At 37.9% G+C, this 22,715-nt stretch overlaps 3 protein-coding genes and 1 non-coding gene across 4 annotated transcripts; 1 reads left to right on the top strand and 3 right to left on the bottom strand.

The window, feature by feature from the left end:
• Nucleotides 1-2,051: 2,051 nt before the first annotated feature.
• LOC131797530 (uncharacterized) lies at nt 2,052-8,550 on the bottom strand. The gene is made up of 3 exons (XM_066161605.1): nt 8,299-8,550; nt 5,318-5,960; nt 2,052-4,084 (listed from the first exon to the last, which is right to left on the bottom strand). Exons 2-3 carry the CDS (start codon nt 5,916-5,918, stop codon nt 3,351-3,353), a joined length of 1,335 nt encoding a protein of 444 aa, XP_066017702.1. The 5' UTR covers nt 5,919-5,960; nt 8,299-8,550; the 3' UTR covers nt 2,052-3,350.
• Trnag-acc (transfer RNA glycine (anticodon ACC)) lies at nt 4,865-4,935 on the bottom strand. The gene has a single exon. It is a non-coding gene; the product is annotated as a tRNA-Gly (tRNA).
• A 3,156-nt stretch (nt 8,551-11,706) lies between the features above and the next one.
• On the bottom strand, nt 11,707-16,723 carry LOC131797531 (NAD(P)H-hydrate epimerase-like). Its single transcript, XM_059115156.2, has 3 exons — nt 16,370-16,723; nt 14,254-14,512; nt 11,707-12,292 (listed from the first exon to the last, which is right to left on the bottom strand). Exons 1-3 carry the CDS (start codon nt 16,721-16,723, stop codon nt 12,093-12,095), a joined length of 813 nt encoding a protein of 270 aa, XP_058971139.2. The 3' UTR covers nt 11,707-12,092.
• A 1,440-nt stretch (nt 16,724-18,163) lies between these two features.
• On the top strand, nt 18,164-21,113 carry LOC131797534 (short-chain-enoyl-CoA hydratase). The gene is made up of 2 exons (XM_059115160.2): nt 18,164-18,286; nt 20,045-21,113. The coding sequence occupies exon 2, from the start codon at nt 20,065-20,067 to the stop codon at nt 20,905-20,907; it is 843 nt and encodes a 280-aa protein (XP_058971143.2). The 5' UTR covers nt 18,164-18,286; nt 20,045-20,064; the 3' UTR covers nt 20,908-21,113.
• Nucleotides 21,114-22,715: the final 1,602 nt, after the last annotated feature.

Genomic DNA, 22,715 nt, shown 5'->3' with positions numbered 1-22,715 from the left:
TCGTCACCCCAACTTCCTACTCCGCCACATTTGTGACAGGATCAACCAGGATTATGCTCGCCTCTAGATCTTCTTAAAGACAATTCTAGGCTTCGTTTGACTTATGACGACCATCGAATTACGTACCCTAAGAAGATCTACTGAAAATACTTTTATTTTTAATTCTTTTAAAGAAACGACTTCACTAATATTAAGAGACCAAAAAATGTAGATTTTTCGTTTTCAAATGGTGGGAATTCGGACCACTTTTGGAATTAGGAAAACGCTGATCAACGTTCAATCAATGCACATTGGCATCATGAAAAACCCCATTTGATGTACGAATATGGGCGAATATAGGGTACCTCTTCATACCGGAAGCTGCACCTCTGTCAATCATTCACCACTGGATTATCTGAAATAATCTTTACTCGAGTTTCATGTGCAACTTTTGTGGATGATTGGCATCTGACAAGTTTTACGACGCTGAAAATGTTAATATCCATACAGTCTATACCTTGCGCTTTAAAAGTCATTGTTCTGGGTCTAATGAATCAATCTTATTCAACACTTGACATTCTTGCCGATAATGCAGTAAGTTGTAGTAGATTTTGAGTTTTATCTATGACGCGCTCTTCAAGTTTTCCTCTTCCATAATCTTTCGCTGAGGCAAATCCATTTATCGTTGGACCGGTTCATTCTGTAGAGTTCAAAATGACTCATTACTTAGAGTTCAAAATGACTCATCACTGATCGTCAATGGAATAGCGTGAAGCTAAGGTACACTGAATATAAACAATCGAATTCAATGTACATGTGTATGACTTTTTTTTGGTAACACTTCCGGTGTCACAAAAGGTGACACAAAACTCGCGTACTCGCGTGATTCCTCAAAAAAGAAACATTGTAACTGTTTACCTCGTCCACTGATTGAAAATATTTTCGGACTGCATGCGTGCAAATTCACCTGATTATGTGATTTTTGTGCGCAGTGCAGGATGCGCAATGCAATTCTGGCGAATGCTGCATTTCTGCGTTTCTGATAAAGAGGTCACGCGGCCGCTGTAAGCCAATCAAAATGGAAAAAATACTGTTCTAACCTCCTGTACTCGCAAGAAACTCAACTACAACAGAGGCAAAGCCGCAATCTTGTGTAATTGACTGAGACTCTACAACACAAAGTGGTCTCCTATCTTAGAAATTGTATTTCTTGGCGCTTTCAATAGGCATGACTTAAAGTATGAAAATGACTCAATACGTTCTGCATTGAGTTTTTTTTCTTTGAAGCAGTTTACCAATCATCACCTTATAGATGTTTATCTTAGGGTCAGAACAGCGATAGATCTTTGAAAATGTTCCCCCTCCCATGATCCTTGTGGATAAAAGTGCAATTTTAGGGTAGAGCCTAAGTTTGTAAGATCCGGTGGGACAGCCAGTAACACAAAATAGACTAATTTAAATGTACTTTGCATTTCCCTTTTAAAGCAGGTATACTAAAGCTATCCAGAAAATCTCAAAGATCAAATCAGACAAAGTCCAACATAAAATTTGAAAAGAGCTGTTTTAGAAAATATCAAAGCTTTCCTCAAGAAAGAATATCGACTAGTCCTTATTGGAAGATTTGTCTTTTCCTTTCTAAGGCACAAACTTCCTCTTTTAAAGCTTCAAAGTCACTTTCAAGAACACTTAATCTGCCACAAATGTTATCCTGAATATCTCGTCGTTCTTTGATTTCCTGATTCTTATTTTTCTCTAACTTGGACTATAACTCCACTTCCACTCTTAGCTCAGATTTGGATGACTCGAGTGCTTCACTTATCTGAAGCTGAACCTCTTAACTCAACGTGCCTCTCAAATCAGCAAAGGTTTTAGAGAAAGCCTTCACCTCTTGTAAAGAGTCGCGAAGACAATCAGGGACATCTAGACTCTCAAGACAAAAATCCGTTCCTGTGAAGATATGTTAAAAAGGAAGTTAGTCATCAACTGGTTGATGTAGAGTTTGCCAAGTATAAGTTAAGAGCACTTCATAGATGACGAAGCCACACATAACGATAAACTTCACTTTTTTTTTCGTTTTTTAATCGTTTTGTTTGTTCATAATGCAATTTATAACAAGCACTATCTTTCATTCCTGAATAAAAGAAAGCAACAAGTTAATATGAGTGATATTTACATCCTCAATAACACAACCAGTGTGTGTATATTCAATATTCAGTTTTTTAGATGAGCTCGTGGGCTTTGCACACTTCTTACTGCTCCTTTTAAAGGCAGTGCCTCCCTTTACTAGACAAAAAGGAGTCTCCTTTCTCAACGGGTTTTATTTTTTTTTGGCCCTTTCAGTATGGGTGACCAAAAGTTCCAAAATGAACAATAAATTTTGGTTGAGTTTTTTTGTTTTGGTTTTTTTAAGGTAGTTTACCAATTACCACCTCATGAATGTTCATGTTAGGGTCAGAACAGTGACAGATCTTTGAAAATGTTTCCCCTACTATGGTCTTTGTGGATAAAAGTGCCTTTTTTAGGGTAAGGCCTATGTTTGTAGGACCTGCTAAGACAGCCAGTAACACAAAAGAGACTAATTATATAATGTAGTTTGCAGTTCTCTTTCAAAGTAGGCATTTTAAAACCTCACCCCATCCATAAAATATAATCTTCAGGACTCTATTTCTCCGTAAGCTCCTTTTACCCTGTAAATAGACGTTAAGAGTTTGTTTGGGAAAATGTAATTCTAGATTTATTCAAATAGCCTGAACTGAATCTTCTTTAAGATGTTATATATACAGATTTTTTTTGCATGCCACTAATATAATAAGCAGTCGAGCAGCTACTCTTAGGATCATGGTTTGTTTGTTTGCTCAGTTTTTATTTTTGTTTTTTTGGGTTTTGTTTTTGTTTTTTTGCTCTTTTAGTTTTTTTCTATTCAGTTTTTGTTTTCTGTTTTGTTTTGCTTTGTTTGCATAGGTTTCTATGTTTTATGTTGTTGCTTTTGTTGTTTCTTTTTCAGCATAGGCTTGCGACTCTGGTGACGCAGGTATAGTTTTGATTAATTAGGAAAAAATCAGAATTTTTTTCAGTCTGCGACCTAAATAACATGGTAACAGTTAATGTAAGAATCGATACTCTCTAGGTCTAAAAGAACAAAATTCTCACAGAACTGTTTATGTCAGTCTGACTGCAAGGTCGTATTGACTAAACCTTAATTCTTTAATAATTTAAGATGGCTCTGAATCGAATGTGTACATCTATTTTAAAACAAACAGCAGTAAAAGGTGGTCTCATCCTTCAAAGCGCTTCGTTTTACGAGAGTCCTGGCTATTTCGACCTTTTTTCGCTCTTAGTCTGTTCCAGACCTAGAGCAAAGAGTTGGCGCGTTAAACGCTGTCCTGAATCTGTTCTTGCTCTCCAAAAGTCGCGTTAGTTGTTCTTAGCGTCTCGAATTGTGTTTGAATTTCAAGAACTTCGTTTTCATTCTCAACGTCTTTCTTTTCCATTAGCTTCATTTGCATTTCAAGAACTGTCTTTTTTAAGACTTCGATTTCATTCTCAACGTCTCTCTTTTCCTTTAGCTTTATTTGCATTTCAAGAACTGTCTTTTTTAAGACTTCGTTTTCATCCTCAACGTCTTTCTTTTCCTTCAGTTTCATTTGCATTTCAAGAACTGTCTTTTTTAAGACTTTATTTTCCGTCTCAACGTCTTTTTTTTCCTTCAGTTTAATTTGCATTTCTTGAACTGTCTTTTTTAACACTTCGATTTCATTCTCAACGCCTTTCCTTTCCTTTCTTAAGGCACGAACTTCCTCTTTTAAAGCTTCCTGGTTACTTTCAAGTGTACTTAATCTGTCACAAATGTTATCCTGTCCATCTCGTCGTTCTTTGATTTCCTGATTCTGATTTAACTCCAACTTGGACTGTCTAATGTTAAGTGAGTCCACTTCCACTCTTAGCTCAGATTTGAATGACTCAAGTGCTTCACTTATCTGAAGCTGAACCTCCTCGCTCAACGTTCCTCTCAAATCAGTAAAGGTTTTGGAGAAAGCCTTCACCTCCTGCAAAGAGTCGCGAAGAAAATCGGGGACATCTAGACTCCCAAGACAAAAAACCGTTCCTGTTAAGATATGTTAAAAAGAAGTTAGTCATCAATTGGTTGATGTAGAGTTTGCCAAGTTTAAGATAAGTGTACTTACTTCATATATGACGAAGCTGCACATAGCAACTAACTTTACCTCTTTCTTCGTCTTGTAATATTTTTGTTTGGTCATAAAGCAGTTTAGAACAGGTGAAAGAGGTAACCTGTCCTTCCGCGTACGATTCGTTTCGCTAACGACCATTTCGCTAACGTCTTAGATCGTTTCGTCATAATCTTAGAGCAATTCACTAAAGTATTACAAAACGTTTAGTGATTCTATCGGCAGAACTTGATCAACTTCTAATCGACCGAAAATTCGTGGTGGGAGTTAGTCGTTTTAAGGAAAAACTGAAAGTCAATTCGCAGGTCGCTGTCAAGCTCCCGGCTCAAGATTTCTGCGCGTTTTAACGTCTCAGGTTGCTCTCAATAACTGTAACAGTGACTTATAGGAGAAAAGATAATTTCTTGTAACTCAAGTTTGTAGTAAGTGTCGGTATTTACGAACATTTACTAGCCTACATTCAGTGTGTTAGGGTAAGTTGTTCTTTAACATATAAAACAAACTAAAATTGCAAATTAAAACTAAAGAGACGACACTGACATAACCCAAAACGTTAGCGAAACGACCTATGAGACGTTAACGAACTGACCTGAGACGTTGGCGAAACAGCTGACGACGTTAGCGAACTGGCCATTAGCAAAAGGTGATGTTTCTTAGTAAATGACAGAGGCATACTCCGAGAAAAAAAACTCCCAGGGCTCTCAATGGGAGTCGAACCCATGACCTTTCGATTGGTAATTCAAACGCTCTACCACTGAGCCATATGAGACTTTTGACAAGCTAAACCGTTTAATTAGGTCCATTACAGGCAGCCTGCAATAGGTTATGCCTATATGGAACGAAACTGGAACAAAGTAACCCTTCTGATACCAACATGAAGTTATACAATAATTTAAATAAAATGTATAATCGCTAACTGTATTCCAAGTTACAACTTAATAAATATGAACCAAAGCTATCTCTGATGGCGAAGTCAGGGGATCCTTTACATGAGCAACGCAATAAATTACACTTTTTGACGCGAGTGGATCCTTAACGAACGAAATCCTTTCTCCGCCTCATTATAAGTAGATATCGATTGCCAAGAGAGGTAGAGGCTGCTCTACCATCAATTCAACAACTATGTTTCTTTTTAAGCTACCCTAACATACCATGCTTTTTCCACCACTGTAATCTTTGCAGGATCTGCGTGTTATCCGTCCAATCAGGAAATTCCACCGATATATGAGAAACCAAATCCTTCAGGAACCTGAAGCAATCAGTATAATACTTATTTGTCCATTTAGTAAAGTCAGGATGTGCCCATTCCGTGCGCACGTTAAAGTTAACGTCTTTTGCTGACTTGGTAACACCAGGCCTGAATAATCCTTCGTAGGAGAGCACGGCCAAGGCAGCTGAAGTATCGAAGGAGTCATCGAATGCAGTGAATTTTGCCATGAAAGGTTGAACCAAAAGCTTAGCCAAAGACACTGCATCCTCAACTTTGTAATCGAAGTTTTCAGGATCTCGGTGGTCGTTTCCGTTTATGCTCTCGTAGTTCAGATCTCTCCTGGCTCCTGGAAAAATCCTCCTCAGATAATTTGATTTGGTTTGAGTGTCTATGTGGTTCTTCCGTGTCTTCGAATCGTAGACTGATTTAATTTTTTCAGCAATTATTCCTCTGAGACGTGGGATGACGACAATATGGAGACATATACTTGTAACTAACCAACGTCGCTTATCCTGGGACGCTTCCGCAGAGGTAGGAGCCATCTTTCTTTTTAAAAAGGTGGCAAATGTTCTCTTTGAAAACTTCTATGGGAAAAATAAACGTGCATATTAAAATGAAAATATGTAAATTGATTTCTTTACTGTTGAAAGAGTTGCTGTGGTTTCTGTAGGTTGTTTTATAATAATAATAATAAAATTATAGTAACTGTTAAAAAAAAGGACAAGGGAATGAAAATTCAAAAAGAAGGAAAAGAGGAAAAAACGAGAAATCAAGGTTCCTTGCGTCTTGTAATAATATCTGAAACGGTTTATATGAACTTTAAGTAATATCAAAACAATTTGTTTCGTTTTATTTTTTCCTGTTTCTGATGACGTGAAGACTACAGATGAAATGAACTGCGCTCGGTGCCTGCAGTTCCCTCGCAATGCATTCGTTAATGATTGGTAAATTACAAATTTGGTGCTGGCATAATGTCATTGGTGAATGTAGTGTAATGTTGATAAGTGCTTTGCAATTTCAGCCACCTTTGAATCAGGGAGTTTATTAGTCCAAGGGTTTAGCTCGCATGGCACTTGGAAATAAACTAAACCTCTTCGCGAAATCTAAATTAAAACATTGGAATCCCTTTCATTGTTCAACTGTGAAGCCATCAAGTCTTACTGAAAGCATGGCACGCAGTTAGAAAATCATTAGAAGATGCGGATCCTCCTCTCTTGAGAAACCCCGCTCTATTTAGAACTTTCTTGAAGAAAAATGACTGTGTGATGGTTAATTTAAATTTTAGTGTTACATGCACGCGACAGGCAGAAACATATCATGTCTGAACCAACCTGCAATTCAAAATTTATGAATCATTCAAATTTCCATCGAACAGTTATACCCGGTATAACTGCTCGATGGAAATTTGAATCAACAGGATTTGCAGCTATCTAAATCATATGGATTGTTCCTCGAGACTAGAATAGAGAGTTTTTTCTATCTAAGACAGCAGCGTAAATGTCCAAATATGAAGCGTTGTTCGCCCGTAATTTTTTTCCGATAGTCTCGTTATATTATCGAATCACGTCATGTTTTGATATTGACATCTGTTTTGAGAAATTTTGCTTCAAAGAGTAAATTCAGGATATCAATGGAATACTAAGATGATATCGGTCTGTTAAAGTCTAAGAGTTGAGTTTGTTTTCGAAGGGACTCTTCACGATTGAAATCATTCCGGAAGTACTTCTGGTTTAATTTCACTTGTCACATATGTAAACCGAATCAAATCTGGTAAATGAGGCGCTTATTCACTCTGCCGCTCCAAAGCGTGAGAAGTGCTCGCCGACAAATGACGTTTGTTACGCGAGTTTTAATCGTTAAGATCAAGAGACTGGCTTTTCTGGCGATAAGCTCGAGAATGTCAATGAAAAAAGTCGTATGCAGTGCTTTTCATGCGAGCAAAACATGATTAAACCAATGATCATTGATCCGAGGCTACGCCTGTAGCAGGCTTTTGCATAATTTACTCACACTAGACGAAAAAATAACAACGTATTATCCATCTGCCCTTCGGCTTGACTATTTGCAGGGACTTTTAAAGTTAGTATGCGTATAGAGTTGAAATTGAGGATTAGGAATTCTTTGGAGGTGTCTGATCATGATGTTCATAAATTTCATTCCGTTTCTCATTTAGTTTTTCATGGTGGAATGAAACCTTTAACTCAGGCTCTGTTGAATATGTACATGATGTATACCAAAGCTAGACCGATAAATGAAATTTATACGATTTATAACTTGATCTAGAGTCACTCTTTTTCAGTTGGCGATCATAAAACGTATCCCAGTGTTACTACTGGTTTTCCCTGAGCGATGGCAGCGGGCTACAGCTTTCGCCCAGAAGTCGAACTTTTGTATCCCACCGCTCTGTTCCATTTCCATCGTTTTGTTCCGATCAAATTTGTTTTGTTCCATAGCAAAACCGAGTCGATCTACGAAAGAAAAGGCCTTACATCGAAATAAAACGGCACAGATTTCCCAAAGTTTACATGACTCGGAGACGTGCAGTCATGGCAGCTCGAAAAATGTTTCTCGTAGGTAAACCTCTCCTTTTTCGCTAGACCTCTTAGAACTGATATAGAAACCTTCTAACACGCGAAAAGCGATTAGTCGCTAATTCAAAAAGACGTCTGCGCGATGGATTAAATATAAGGCTATTCGGAAAGCTTTACATCGCTTTGCAGTCGACGAAAGTGGCTGGTTATAGTCAGTGCGGAGAAGGCATTAAACGACGATGAAATACTATTGTCTGTGCTGCGCGATGTCGTCAGAGTTGAAACACTTCAAGTTTTCGACCGTGTTCGGCTCAGATTAAGAAAGAGATCATAAATCATCCAAAATAAAATTTTAAAACTAATGTCATATCAAAAAAACTGATCGACTTACCGAGTAAAGCTTGATCTATTTTTGTCTGTTAGGCAGTGTAACCTCCGCGCTCGATCATTCGCTTCGTAGGAAGACTTATTGTGATTCACTTTATCCTGGCCCGATTAGTTGGGTATTGGTCTCTGACTTCGGATTTTCCAGCCGCTTGTTGCTTCAGTAAGAGTAAATTTCGGGATGTAACTTCAAGTTACTAGATAATATAACTCAACAAGGTTAAATGCCTCCGGATCGAACGTATTTATTGCATCACTGTCTACCTGATTTATTTATGGGAAGGGATTGAGGAGTGTCTCTCGACTACGTCACGACTCACAATGGGGTCCAGGTTTGACCGAGCAGAGAATACCGTGAATGTTTTCCCATGATCTATTTCTGATCAAGCGAAAGTTTGAAAGTTACCTTATGGAAAGAAGGATACTGTGAAGCGTTGGACATACAAATTTAAATAATGATGATTGCACCACGAGATAAAATGTGCAAAAATATTGTAGATCTCATTCAGTTTGATTGTAATTTGAGAGCGGGTCGTAGTTGTCCATAATGACACTACACTTCAGGCACTTCAATGCAACTTCATTGCATTATATGTAATGCTAGTCCCCAATACCACGTAGATAAAGGGGGGTACGTTTCAAAAGAAACCGTGGTGCTGCAACGGCGGGAGAGTACAACAGGGTAATTTAGCATTATCAACTGAGTTGATAACGTAAATTGGCTTCAGTAAAGAATTTCAAAGCTGACGTTTCGAGCGTCAGCCCTTCGTCAGACCTACCTAGGTAGATTAATATTATTGGAGTTGATGTAAATTTAAGATATAATGTTTTAACTTGAACTGAAGATGGGGATATTTCTTCAATTGGGCTAGATTTAACGCAACGATAGAAACCGTCATGGAAAAAGTCATGTAGACAGTGATTTCTCAAATTTTTTTGGCTTTTTTTGTTTGTTTGTTTTGCTTTGTTTTTGTTTTCGCATACATTGGTTTCGAAATACAATTGTATCTGAATTGGCCTGAGAACAAGATACTATAATGGAAATAAAAAAGATTGAAATTTAAAATTGACAGATCAAGACGTGCCTTCCCAAAGTCGAAGGACCGCAGTAGGAAGGCCTCACGGTCTTTTGATATTTTTAAAGGATCCTAAGATAATAGCCAATTCGAGGCTGAGATTTCAATGCATGGAGATATATATAATCAACAATTGCTCTATTATTAATAAACTTTGAAACCTTAGGACAGATGTGCGGATGAGATCATTATTTGTAATTAGTTGCTAACAAGAAGCCAAAGGAAACCTCAATACTGTTGCAGAATTGAAGCAAGATTTCTAGGAACAGTGGATTTGGAATGGTAGGCTAATGGGACATCGTAGCCTCCGCGTAGCGAAGGTGAAGATAAATAAGTTAAACGTAAAGTCAAGGAAGCCCAACATAGTTAGAATAGTATTAAAAATCAAGGGAAAAATTTCTGAAGATTACCATTAAAAAATTTCGCTTCTTAAAGAAACAGCCACACGACTGCTGGTATCAACTGATTGTAATCTCTTGATAGTATTGAAAGCAGAAACATTGTTCTCGACAAAAGTCTTTCTGGTAAAATTAACACTTAATGATACTAGATATTTCCAGTTTCGACACGTACGACTATTTTTATGTCTCTTTACCATGATAAATCAAGACTCGAACGCACCTCTCTAGTTTTTAATTACTACCAATCTACTACAGTTATGGTTCAACTCTTTGTGAGGCTCTACAGTTCCTTATGAGTTCCATGATTCCTGAATTTATTGCAGAACCTTATCGAGCCGGCCTGGGAAACAGCGTATAAACGCCTGTCATATTTTATTTTGTTGTGCCAACCAACGATTCAAAACATTGGGACGCTGTAGTTCTGCATTTGAACGAAATCTTAGTCTAACTGAACAGATCTCAATTCAGCCTCGGAGCAAGTTGTGAATAAAGAAGATACCGATTAACAAACACTATAAGAATCCAACCTGAACCTGCAGACATCCAAAATGCCACACGGAGAAGCTCGGTACAGTCCAACAATTTTACAAATCTGGAGAAGGCTGAAAAGAATGGGAATAATTTCGCCAAAAGGTTTTATCCTGTCGATCATTTTCTGGAGTCTTTTCCTGACCTTTTCGTATTACGCTTACCTGGAAGTTAACAATAACCTCGCCAAATTGCGGGTGCATAAAGTGACATTAGCCAAGTCGCTCATGGTACAACTCAACGAGACATTGTTTAACGGCCGTCAAGAAGAAGCTCTTCGATTGTTCAAGAAATACGCGAAATGGAACTCTAGTTTGGAGGATTTAGTGAAATTTGTGAAAAGAAATGCTTAGAATATCATTCTTTAGGTTCTGGTTATCAATCTTCTGGAAAGTAACATAGAGGTGATCAGTGAGCGTGCAGTTGATCGGAAATATTGTGATGTTTGTCGAGGAAGGATCTAAGAAGTAAACTATTCGACACTGTCTTAGACTTTTTACACCGAATGTCCTAATAACTGAAATAATGTGAACTATCTATGTGTGATTGTCTAAAGTATTCATTTCTTTATGCTTGTATTTAATTAATTTGAGGGAAAACTGCTGAGCATAAAGATTCCAACGGTGTATAATTGTTTTCCAAACCTTCAAACAGAAACATGACCTTAAAGCCACTTATTAATGATGCAAAAATGTGGCGTATCATTGTTAAATGCAGTCGAGCTTTATTTAGCAGCACTTAACTAAGCATTCACCCAGAAGAGGTTAGTTCTCAGTCAGTCCCCTTAATTACCCTTAACTGAGTCCTAAAAGATTGTTTGCACTGTCCCGCACTGGTATTGAATGGTCACTTTGATGAAACTAAGAATAATCTTGAATTTTATATTTCATTTTATAATGCTCCTATTCTGTGGAACCTGTATTTAGCAGTCAACCTGTCTAACTGAAGTGGTCACCCTGCTATTCCCAGTGGGTGACCACTTAATACAGGTTTGACTTTTGACTTTTGGTAGCAGTTGAATTAAATGTTTCACATTAATGGTATCAAAAAATCAAAATTGTGAGTTGAGTGACAAAGTGCACTGTACTTGTTCAACATTGTCAATCTGTAGGCATGACACACATGCATAGGGAGTGTGAGTCAGCAGGTATAAACCACTAATAATAGGGAAGGATGGTGGATCTTTAACTGTCAACCATTATTAACAGAAGGTATAAGCTTTGAATGAAAAGGTAGTGTCTGAAATCCCCTGTGGGCACATTTTTGAAACATAAGTGTGTGACATGAAAAGCAAATGATTTGGCTGGTACAAACCACTGATGGCAGCAAAGAAACAGTACTTAGTGGATGTTTGCAGTTTAATACTGCTGTTCAAACAGGATGAGTTACTTCATTCTACTTCACAGAAAGTAAAATTAAGATGAAAGCATTTTATTTTGGAACTGCAAATCACAGATATCTTTCATTCCTGAAGAACAGAAAACTACATAATTATACATGAGTGATATTTACATCCTTTTAATATAGCCACTGTGTGTATTAAATATTCAGTTTTTTTAGTAAAGTCTGTGAGCTCTGCACAGTTCCTACTGCTCCTTTTGAAGGCAATAAGTCCCATTACCAGAAGAAATCCATCATGGAGAAACCCTAGAGGAAACTGAAAGGAAGTACTGTGACAACCAAATCCACTTTTCTCAATGGTCACAATCTTCCCACTGTTTCTGTTTTTTATTTCAATTTTACAAATGACACTTCTCAACAATGTTACTGAACCATATAATATGTATTCATTTTGTCTACAGCAGCATGCATGGTTCTGTTCCAGGATAATCTGGGAGAGACAAATTGTACTTTTGTGCTAGTGAATCAGGAACAAATCTCCCTCCAAGAAAGTGAAATCTTCCTTCAAAGTGCTTTGCACAAAGCTTAGGTGCTGTCAGAGATATGAGGAAGTCTGGTTTTATCCCATCTGGATTTCCATTTTCTACATGCCATCCTTGATGAGAAATAAATGGGATACAAATAGATAAATATGAACCTAAACAATATAATAGACAAAACTGTGCAAGAATACTTAAATTAATGCTCCCTTTACTTTGTTTTTGGTAACTCTCATTTGACATTCTGGTGGTATTTTCAGTCATATGTTTGGAAGTATTTCCCTTACAACAAAGATCCCAAAGACCTCAGTAAATACAAGGGCTCTCTTTGACAGATATCCTTTTCAGGTGTTTTGACAAAGATAGCTTATCATATAGAACAAACATTCAAACAATCAAGGACCACACAGAAGTAATAGAGGAATGATAAGGTAATTAAAACATATCTATACTACTCTTGGATAAATAAGAGTCATTTTAAATCTTATATTTATTTTCCCACTTGTACAAGAATTATCTTAACACTTTCAAAAAATCATATTTTTTCTACACATCAAACAAAAAGAAAAAAAATTAAAAAATAAACAATGAATAATAACAAAAATAATAATAAATAATAATAAACTATCAATAGTCTTGCAGTCCCAGATGTGAATTATAGTTTTGGCATTATTGACTGGAAAATCTCTGAACTGAAGAAGATTGACTCAAAACACGCAAACTACTGAACATGCACAAGATGTTACGTCCTAAAGCAGATGTGGAAAGGCTGTTAACAATCCTAGAAAAGATGGAAGGGGTCTGATTGATGTAGAAACAGCATTCAAAACAGTAACAATAGGGCTCAATCCAAGGGCAATATCCAAAGCAGATGCTTGAATATGAAAGATCTAAAGCCAAAAATTCAATAACCAAGAAGGCTACTAAGTTCAAAAGGGAATTATAACAATGCCAGAGTTTGAGAACAGAGAGATGATTAAATCAGCCTCACAAAATGCTAAGGCCCTGAAACACATATTCAAGTTTCAGATGAAATCCATGGAAGAAGAAAAGTGGAAAGAGGGACTGAAATAAGCTGCACTCCCAGTTTCTAGTGATGATTTTTGGAAAAAAGGTGTGGCTTATCTGTGGGTCTATATGGTACTTGTCGCAGCTCAAGAACAGGCCATAAACACCAGAAACTACCAGGAGGTAATATGTGGCCAGCAAGTGGAGAGCATACTTATACAGATTGTGTTCGCAATATAAGAAGACAGAGGACCATATTATATCTGGATGTTAGGTATTAGTTAAAACAGAGTACATCTCCAGGCACAATAATGCTGCATTGAAGCATCTGTAAAGATCATGACATTGAGATAACAGACAAATGGTACCAACATGAGCCAGAGACTGTGATGCACAATAAAGACAACAACATCAGGGATGTGCCAGTCAATACTGACAGAACTATAACAGCAAACAGACCAGACATCCTAATTAAAGATTCAGCGAATTCCACCTGCAAACTGATTGATATGACTGTTCCATCAGATAGAAACATTGCTCTGAAGGAAATGGCAAAGAAAGCAAGTACAAAGACCTAGAACTAGAAATACAGAGAATGTGGCATATGAAAACCTAGTGATTCCTGTGGTTGTTGGTGCACTTGGTACAGTAAAGAAGGGGATGGTGGAAAACATAAAGAAAGTATCAGAAGCAGTTACTGTGACAGAGATTCAAAAGATCTGCATTCTAGGAATTGTACAAATCCTCAGGAAGGTGCTTAATGTATGAACAGAATGACTGACTTGAGTAACTGATACCCTAGGTGCATGGTTTGCGCCCAGCTGATGCACAAAAAGAAAACCAGCAAAGACTGTGCTTGAAGAGATAATAATAATAATAATAATAATAATAATAATAATAAAATGAATTAATACACCATAAATACAAAGCTTCATCAAAAAACACAAATTGTACATGTAGTATGTGGTACATTTTAAAGTCCCTATATACTGTGGTCTGTGTTCATATACAGTAAGTTCTGAAAAAAATCAGTTCACATCAGAAAGAAAATAAATTTGTTTAATCTCACCTGAAGGAATATCAACTGAGCAAACAGGAATTGTAACTTCTTTTAAGGCCGATAATACATCCGCAAATGGTGGTCTTGCATTTCCCTTAAAACTAAAACCAAATATGGCATCCACAATAAACTTGTAGTCAGAATCAATCTGCGAAGGTTTTGGTATATCATCCATGAATGGGATGTCCATCCTTACACACTGTGTAACTAGATTCTTAAAAAGCTGTTTTTCTGACTTCTTCGGGTAATATATCTTTGGATTGTATCCCTATAGAAATTTAAGAAAGTAGAAAACAATGTCAAAAAGTATTGATTAACACGTAACTTCTTCCTATAATATCCATACATTATTCAGCAAACAGGTAGTGAAAATACTCAACTTATCAGGTAGGAGTTGTAGTATCTTATTTACAAGGAAACATGTAGCAGCTAGAGGGGAGAATCAACAATCAGCTATATCTAGCTATAAGAAAGCAAAAATCAAGTTTGCATTTGGTCTCTGAAGGATCAGTTATTAATCCTCAGTAAAGCAACCCTATTCTCCAAAAGACTGTTTTCAGGGATGATTTGGTGGCATTTTAACCTTACAATTATTTTTCCCTAAAAGTTTTGGTTTTTAAGCATTCCATAAGGACATAAACAAGATTTTCAGGATTTCTAGGCAGGAGCATTATCTTAAACTAATACCAAATTCCCATAAGTAATTTACTTAGAAATGTGTAGCAGCCATAAGGGAGAATTAACAATTACATCTTGGGAGTTAACCCTTTACACCCTAACACCATTATGCATATTCTCCATACTGTTCTCTATACATTTCCAAAGGTACTGACAGGGAGAATTTCTTTAGCAATCAAAAGCCTTTTTAGATGGTGATCATTTCCTTTATTCTTGTGACCTTAATGTTTGATTCAGGGGGTGATATTGTAAGGAGTAGTTAGATGCTCGTCACTCTTCAGGGGTTAAAGGGTTTGTAAAACAGAACCAGTTTGGGGGTCCAGGCTCATCTTATTTTTATGTCACCTTATGACAACCTTACATCATAACCAGTTCCCAGAGATTAAATTCTGGTTACCAAAACAAAAAGAAGCACTCTGTCTAATATAACATGATGTAATAAACTGCATGCCACACTGCCTGTGTTTGGAGCAAGCAGTGTGGCTGGTATCATTTTTTAGGAGATTTATGCTTAATACTTTGGATATTGGGGAGTTGAAAAGAGAAATGGTAATTTCTACAGAAGAAAACATTCTATGGCTGATAAGCCTGTCTGTTCTCACAACTTATTTGCAAAATAATCTTTTGACGTCCCATGAGCAACCAAAGAGGAATTTACATCATAAATACATTTTTAAACAGAAAGTTTGGTGAGGAGAAAAAAAAAACTCAAAATGTCTATTGCTTGATTTAACTTTAAATTCTAAGGAAGAACATTGCCAGAAATGCAAAACAGACAATGTACACAATTAGGGTGATTTAATATGACATTTTAAGCATTAGCCCTTCATCATTTGCTCTGACAAAGGGCTGATGCTCAAAATGTCAGCTTTGTAACTCTTTACAGTGGCCAATTTATGCTATCAACTCAGTTGATTATACTAAATCCCCCTGCTGTGCTCTCCCACCAACGCAGCACCACAGTTTCTTTCGAAGGTTACCCCCTTTAATGCAGAGAATTAACTTTTTGATATTGAAGGTGAAAGGGCCGGAGCAAAAGGTAAAGGAAATTTAGTGGCAATTTGTTTCTTCTTTGGCCAACTTTAAGTTGATAATTGAATCAATAATTAACTAAAGGACCTAAAGCACCAAAATAATTTAAGAAATTTAAAAAACATTGTAATTCTATTGCTATCAGATAAACTGTCTCAACAACACAATTAGACAACTAAACAAAAAAAAAAACGAAGGCTGCATGATAAGTGACATTTTGTTCATTTAGAGATGAACATGGACACGAAACCTGAATGAGCTGAAATTTGGCCGAATTACTCAAGGACAGGTATGTAATCACGGTATATAGAATCAAATAACTTACCATGTGAGCTGAATTTGAGATGGAATTTAGTCAAACTAGAGCCAATAGACTCATGGGCGAGAAACATATCTTATTTCAGACTTAACTTACAAACAATTTGAGATGCCTGGCTGCTACCAATCCGTCTCCTCCATTATTTCCAGGTCCACTACATATAAGAACATTTGGATGATCTTGTCCTCTGGGGTAAGCCTTGGTCAGTGCTACAGCCACACTCAGTCCTGCGAGCTCCATCAGCTGATCTACACTAAACGAATACTCATTAAATAACTCTAAATCTATATTTTGAGCCTCTTCTTGGCTCAAGTACTTCATAGTCGTTCCAACTGTACAAAATCTCCTAAACAAGCCAGCAGGAACAGTAAAGAGAGAATGGATTCGAAAAAACATCAGCAAAGATACTCCACTTATGAGTCCTAAGAGCACGAACGCCTTCCATTCCATGCCCGCGATCCATCCAATTAAGCAGCGGTGTTTGATTTAACCATCTCCAAACATATTTGTTATGCGTCACGCCGCAAGTAGTGATTTTCATAGTGCCGACTCATTTGCCATTTTTATCTTGTTTTAATCCTCAGTTCTAGAAAACTGTTCCCCTGATGGATCCTCACGAACCACATCTATCTCAAAAAACCTCGATACCGAAGTGACCTTTATGGCGCTCATGCGGCGGCTGTGGCATCACGGTTTGCGAGGAAGCTCTTATTGGCGTTACTGCCCATAAATCTCGCGCGAGTTGGTAAGGAGTAGGAAGTAGGAGGGGGATGGGAGGAAGAAGGCAGGGAGGAGGTGGCAGTATACTGCGTGGGTCTGGCCGCTATTCCTGTATAATGTGACAGACCCTGACCTTGACTATATGACTATATAATAAAGTATACGGACGCACGAGCCTGTAAACTTGCCCATTCCATTCCATTTAGGCCTCCAATGCTATCCTTTCAGATGTAGATTGGTGAAATTCAGTAAGATAGTATCCTGAGTCCACTGAAATTAAAATAGTATCCATTGTGAAAGACTAGTGAAAGATGCTGAGTAAGTAAGAGGTGTGGGTGGAGTTCAGTTGATGACGAAGTCAAACAAAAGGGTTACTTCAGCGGACAAAATAACTTTTGTAAAGAAGTTCAAGTGTACATCAAAGCAAAAAAAACATAAGGCAACGTGGCAAACATGGCAAAACCTATGGTGACAGCGTGACGGAAGGGAGGAGCTGGTAGTACACTGTGTCGGTCTAGCCGCTAATCCCGGCTGCATAAAAAGCGGCAGACCCTAACCTCAGCAATATGACTATGCAATAAAGTAAGTAGACGCATAAGCTTGTAAACCTCCAAACCGAGTCTTGCCCATTCCACTCTATTTAAACCTCCAGCGCTATCTCTTCAGATGCAGATTGGTGAAATTCAGCGCGAAAGTATTCCATGCAAAGCCACTGAAGTGAAAATAATACCTTATGAAAAGACTAGTAAGAGATATTGAGTAAGTGAGAGTTGTGGGTGGAGTTCAGTAGATGACGAAGTCAAACAAAAGGGTTACTCCAACAGACAAAATAACTTTTGTAGGGAAGTCAAGTGTGCATCAAAACATAAGTCAACGTGGCAAAACATGACAAAGCCTAAGGTGACAGCGTGACATGACACGACATGACATGACAAAAAAGTGACGCCTCCGCAGTTATTCAAGATAAAGCACAAGAACGCTAAACGCCTTTCTAAACACTTTCAGAAGTCAGTTTTTGAAGAGGTGTTATCTTTGCAGAAGTCACGTGTGCATCAAAACAAAACAAAACATGAATCAACGTGGCAAAACATGACAAAGCCTAAGATGACAGCGTGACATGACATGACATGACAAAAGTGACGCCTCCGCAATTATTCAAGATAAAGCACACCAACGCTCCACGCCTTGCCACATTCGTACTCAAACACTTTCAGCATTCAGTTCTCGAAGGGAGGCTCGGAGGCGTTCTCTTTGCAGCATATTGAACAGTCATACCTACAGCTTGCAATCAAGGTAATATTAGCACTTTGACATTATCTTAAAATTTCGTATTTGGAAGTTTCATATCTTTATCATTTCTCAAGCGGTGAACTCGGTCAAACTGATCGAATTTAAACTGCGCTTGGGTTCAAATGTTAAAATTAAAATAGTTTCCCCTGTGTGGAGTTTATTTTCACCATATGAAGCTGAATTTGCACGGCAAAAAAAGTCTTCTTGGCATTGATGATCTGCTTCTGCAAAAATTGATGCGTAGGTAGATTTGCTTTCTTGCTTTGTTTTATCAAAGGTAAACTAATCATTACTAGACATCTAATTTATTTGCATGAAATCTCTTTAGCTAATAATTCGCTTTAGGCTCCATTGCTCCTTCTGGCATTTTCCAAATGACCTACAATTTCTCACGCGACTACTCTTCGTGCAAAAATCTCAATGTAAATATAATCTTTGTGCAAATATATTGCATATTTTTTTCTGGATTTTTAAATATCTGGGGCTTGCTTGCAATGAGTACATTGAAACGCATAACAAACAGTTATTTAGTCATACATTTTTGTTATTGCAAATAAGTGTCTCTAAGAGCTTTATTTTATTACTATTCTTGTACTCTTTAAGCACTAGGCGTTTGTCGGGGTCAATTATTCCATCGAATGCTAAAAGGCCCGAAATGTCGGCCATTAAAAACCAATACGGCCGTTTCCCTTCCTTGGTCGAAATGTTTCACTCGCTCACCGACTCAGCACAACAGCTTATTTGGATATTGGTAGCTTCTGAATAAATTGTTGTCAGCCTGACATTAAAGACGTCTATTTTAATGAAAATATCCTGATCGCGGCAATCATGCAATGGTCTATGGATGATATTAATTAAAAATACGTCTATAAAACGTAAACTGCTTCTAGTTAAGGTAATTAGGGACTCTCTGGTCATGTCACTGCGTCAATCTACGGAACAATCGTTGCTGGCGATTAATCAGTGAAAGGTTTTGATTATAAGTTTTTATAGGGGGAACACAAATCAAAGTTTAGGTAAAGATATCTGTACCTCTTACAAAACATTTAGCGAAATTATCAGATACCTACAGTCTAAAGAACAGAATAGCTTATTCAGTCATCAGTACATTCTAGTTGTTAAGGGCACAATCTTATTTTCTCTAGACTGATGTTAACTTGGGTTAACATGCTTTAGTTGGCCTACCGGTTGGTTGTACGACTCGACTGTTGTAATTTGACCTTTGATACATACGATGGCGTTACGCGTCTATTGAAATCACTCCTGCACAATTGTCGATAACCAAACCTTTCCGAACAACACAAAGTCGACAAGCGTGGCTTTCCGAACAGCACACGGTCGACAAGCGTAGCTTTCCGAACAGCACGCAATCAAAAAGCGAACCTCTCCGACAACACGCGGTCGACAAGCATGGATTTCAGAGCATCACGCGGTCGACAAGCGTGGCTTTCCGAACAGCACATGGTCGAAAAGCCCGACTTTCTGCCCTAAGAAAAGCTTGTCTCAATCAAAAGCAATTGCAAGTACAGTGAGCGGCTTTTTTTCACCGATAGCAACTAGGCGGATGGAATATCTCTTACGGCATCCCCTCTTAACAATATATGATATTGACAATAATATGATAACAATAATGAGTTGAAATGATACAAATTTTTCATTCTTTTAGGGACTTTTGTTCCTCCAAAATCCCGTCTTCCCCACTGTAAGCCTAAAGATTACTGATTGATTTTGGTGTGTTTTCTCTTAATTCTTTTTGCATAGCTTGCACAAGACGTACTATCATGGCTTATGAAGGATACACCACTTTTAAAGTAGAGATCAAGGAAGGTGTGGCGTGGGTCACATTTGACTTTCCTCCAGTGAATGTCCAAGGAAAGCCGATGTTGGACGATCTCAATCGTTTGGCCGAAACTTTGGAACCGGATCGCTCCATCAAAGTCGTGGTATTTCAGTCTGCCCATCCTGACATTTTTGTATGCCATGCAGATATCGTCATGTTAACCGAGATTCCGGCTAAAGAACGCTCCATGGACGAACCTTTACTGTACCTGCAGCAGGTGCTACAAAGGATCAGTGCTCTCCCTCAGGCGACTATTGCCAAGGTAGAAGGAATGGCCCGCGGAGGTGGTCACGAATTCATGCTGGCTTGTGACATGCGTTTCGCCGCCAGGGGGAAGGCAGTTTTCATGCAAATGGAGGTCGGTATGGGCATAGTTCCATGCGGCGGGGGAACGCAACGACTTCCACGCCAGGTCGGTATGGGTCGAGCCATGGAGATTATCCTAGGGGCGCATGACTTTGATGCTGACTTGGCAGAACGATACGGAAGCATCAACCGAGCGCTGGACCCAAACGAAATTGGGCCATTTGTGGAAGAGCTGGCTAACCGTATAGCTAAGTTCCCTGCGGGTTCCATTACAGCGTGCAAAAGGAGTGTTCTGGCTGCTGTTGAAACTCCGATTGAAGAGGGCCTAAAGATCGAGGCATACCAGCTAGGACAAGCCATGTCCACGACCCCTGGAGCTAAAAGATTTGCTTTTGGAAAGGAACAGGGCATCCAGGATGATTTGGAAACCCAGAAGAACTGGGACAAAGGAGTTATGGACATCCAAGCAGTTCAATAACTAAGCATTTTTCTTTAGCTGAGTTTGCATAGAAAGACTGTCTTCACCAATATGTAGGTTCTGATTACATTTGAACTAGGAAATAACAGCTGCAGTTATATGTATTGTAAACATGATTTGGTATGTCTATCGATTATCTTTGTCCATGTCAGTTTCCTTTTCCTTCGGCAATGGAATATTAAAGTTTGGGCATTGCAGGACGAAAACCTGTTTGCTGGTGGTCTCTTTAACAGGTGCACTTAGATGAGTAAAGAGTCTTCTTTAATTCTTTCACCCCTCACTGACAGTGACTGGCAAATAATTTATCCTTAAAATAGCACTCCCCGCCGAGACAAACACTAAGGTCAAAAGAATAAATGAAATGATCACCAACTTGAAGAGCCCTTGATTGTTAAACGTATTTTCCATGTTCGTACCGTGGGAACTGTGGGAAATGTACGGAGAGAAAATTGAAACATGCATACTGTTGTTAAGTTATGAATGATTAAGAGTTGTCGGTTAATGCCGTGAGGCATTTGTTTAGAATGAAACACACTTTCTACTCTTCAACCTCAAATTACTTCCTTTCAACATAGTCCAAAAATTGCAAAATAATGAATGGAATCGATGACAATTTCATCCATAGATCAGTGAACACGGCTAGGACTCCTCAGCTTTTTAAATCGTTGGATACGGCTTTTGTAACAAATTTCTATAATACACATTAAAATTAAAACCAAAACAAGAAACCCCCAAGGGTCGTTGGCTCGAGGTTCGCATACTTCGAAAACTTTGTTACTTTTCTTTTTTTTAGTAAATTTGTTTGGGTGTCCTGTTTTTGGTTTTAGGTTTTTGTTTTTGTTTCTGTTTCTGCTCTTCTGTTTTGTTTTTCTTCTGTTTTTTAAACGAATGAAATAAAGGATTTCAAGAAAGAAGACTTCATAAAATAGAGTCTTTTCATTGAGGGGAATATTTTAACAGGCCTCCGTTAGCCTTCATTGATGGGAATATCTCAAGACGCCTCCGCTAGCCTAATCACTCATCAGCAGTCCTGATGATCTCCACTGTAGCATTCACAAATTCGCACCTCGGGTACCATTTGAGGTCCATTCTATCAAGGTTAGCTCGGTATCATGAAACAAGGATAATAAGTCTAGACAAAGAATAACGAACAAGCAAAAAGAAAGTTAGAGCATGCAATTTCGAGTTTGGCCGAGTATCGAGTCCTCATAATAGTCTCAGATTTTCCCGTGTTCCCCGCTCGTTTTGATACAACCATCTAACATCTTTTTTATAACGATGCAGAGAGATCTTTAAACTGAAGCAGGAGTGAAAGTCGTTCGTAAGTAGTGAAAGATATCTGTGTGTTTGGAACAGATGCAACTCTCTTCATGGCCTCGACTTGTATTCTAAATAAATATCAAACTTTTAAACATATTCATAATTTGTTGTAAAAGGATCATCTGATCAAATAGTAAAAGTAGCTAGTATAACATGATCAGGGAACGAAAGATATCAAACCGAAGATGCGTTTTTCAAAATGAGCTTTCTCTCAAGAGGCTAGTTTTCTACATGCAACATTTGCTTTTTTCTCGTCAACAATTTTTAGATAATTTTTTAAATCCTATTTCTATGAATAAAAAACTTAATAATTTAATTGCAAATCAAAATCATTTTAATCATCCATTCTTCATGAAAGTCCTTGAAATTGAATGCGTTCTTTCTCAGAGTTCAATAGAGACACATTTCGTTCTGTTTGGTCAGGTTTGAACCTCCGCCGGGGAAAATGTAACTCATTTTCCATGTGCTATTGAATTCTCCTTTACAAA

This window comes from Pocillopora verrucosa, chromosome 14 (assembly GCF_036669915.1).
Source record: "Pocillopora verrucosa isolate sample1 chromosome 14, ASM3666991v2, whole genome shotgun sequence".
Lineage (NCBI taxonomy): Eukaryota > Metazoa > Cnidaria > Anthozoa > Scleractinia > Pocilloporidae > Pocillopora > Pocillopora verrucosa.
The sequence above is the reverse complement of the archived record's forward strand: the minus strand, read 5'-3'. Positions and strand labels throughout refer to the sequence as shown.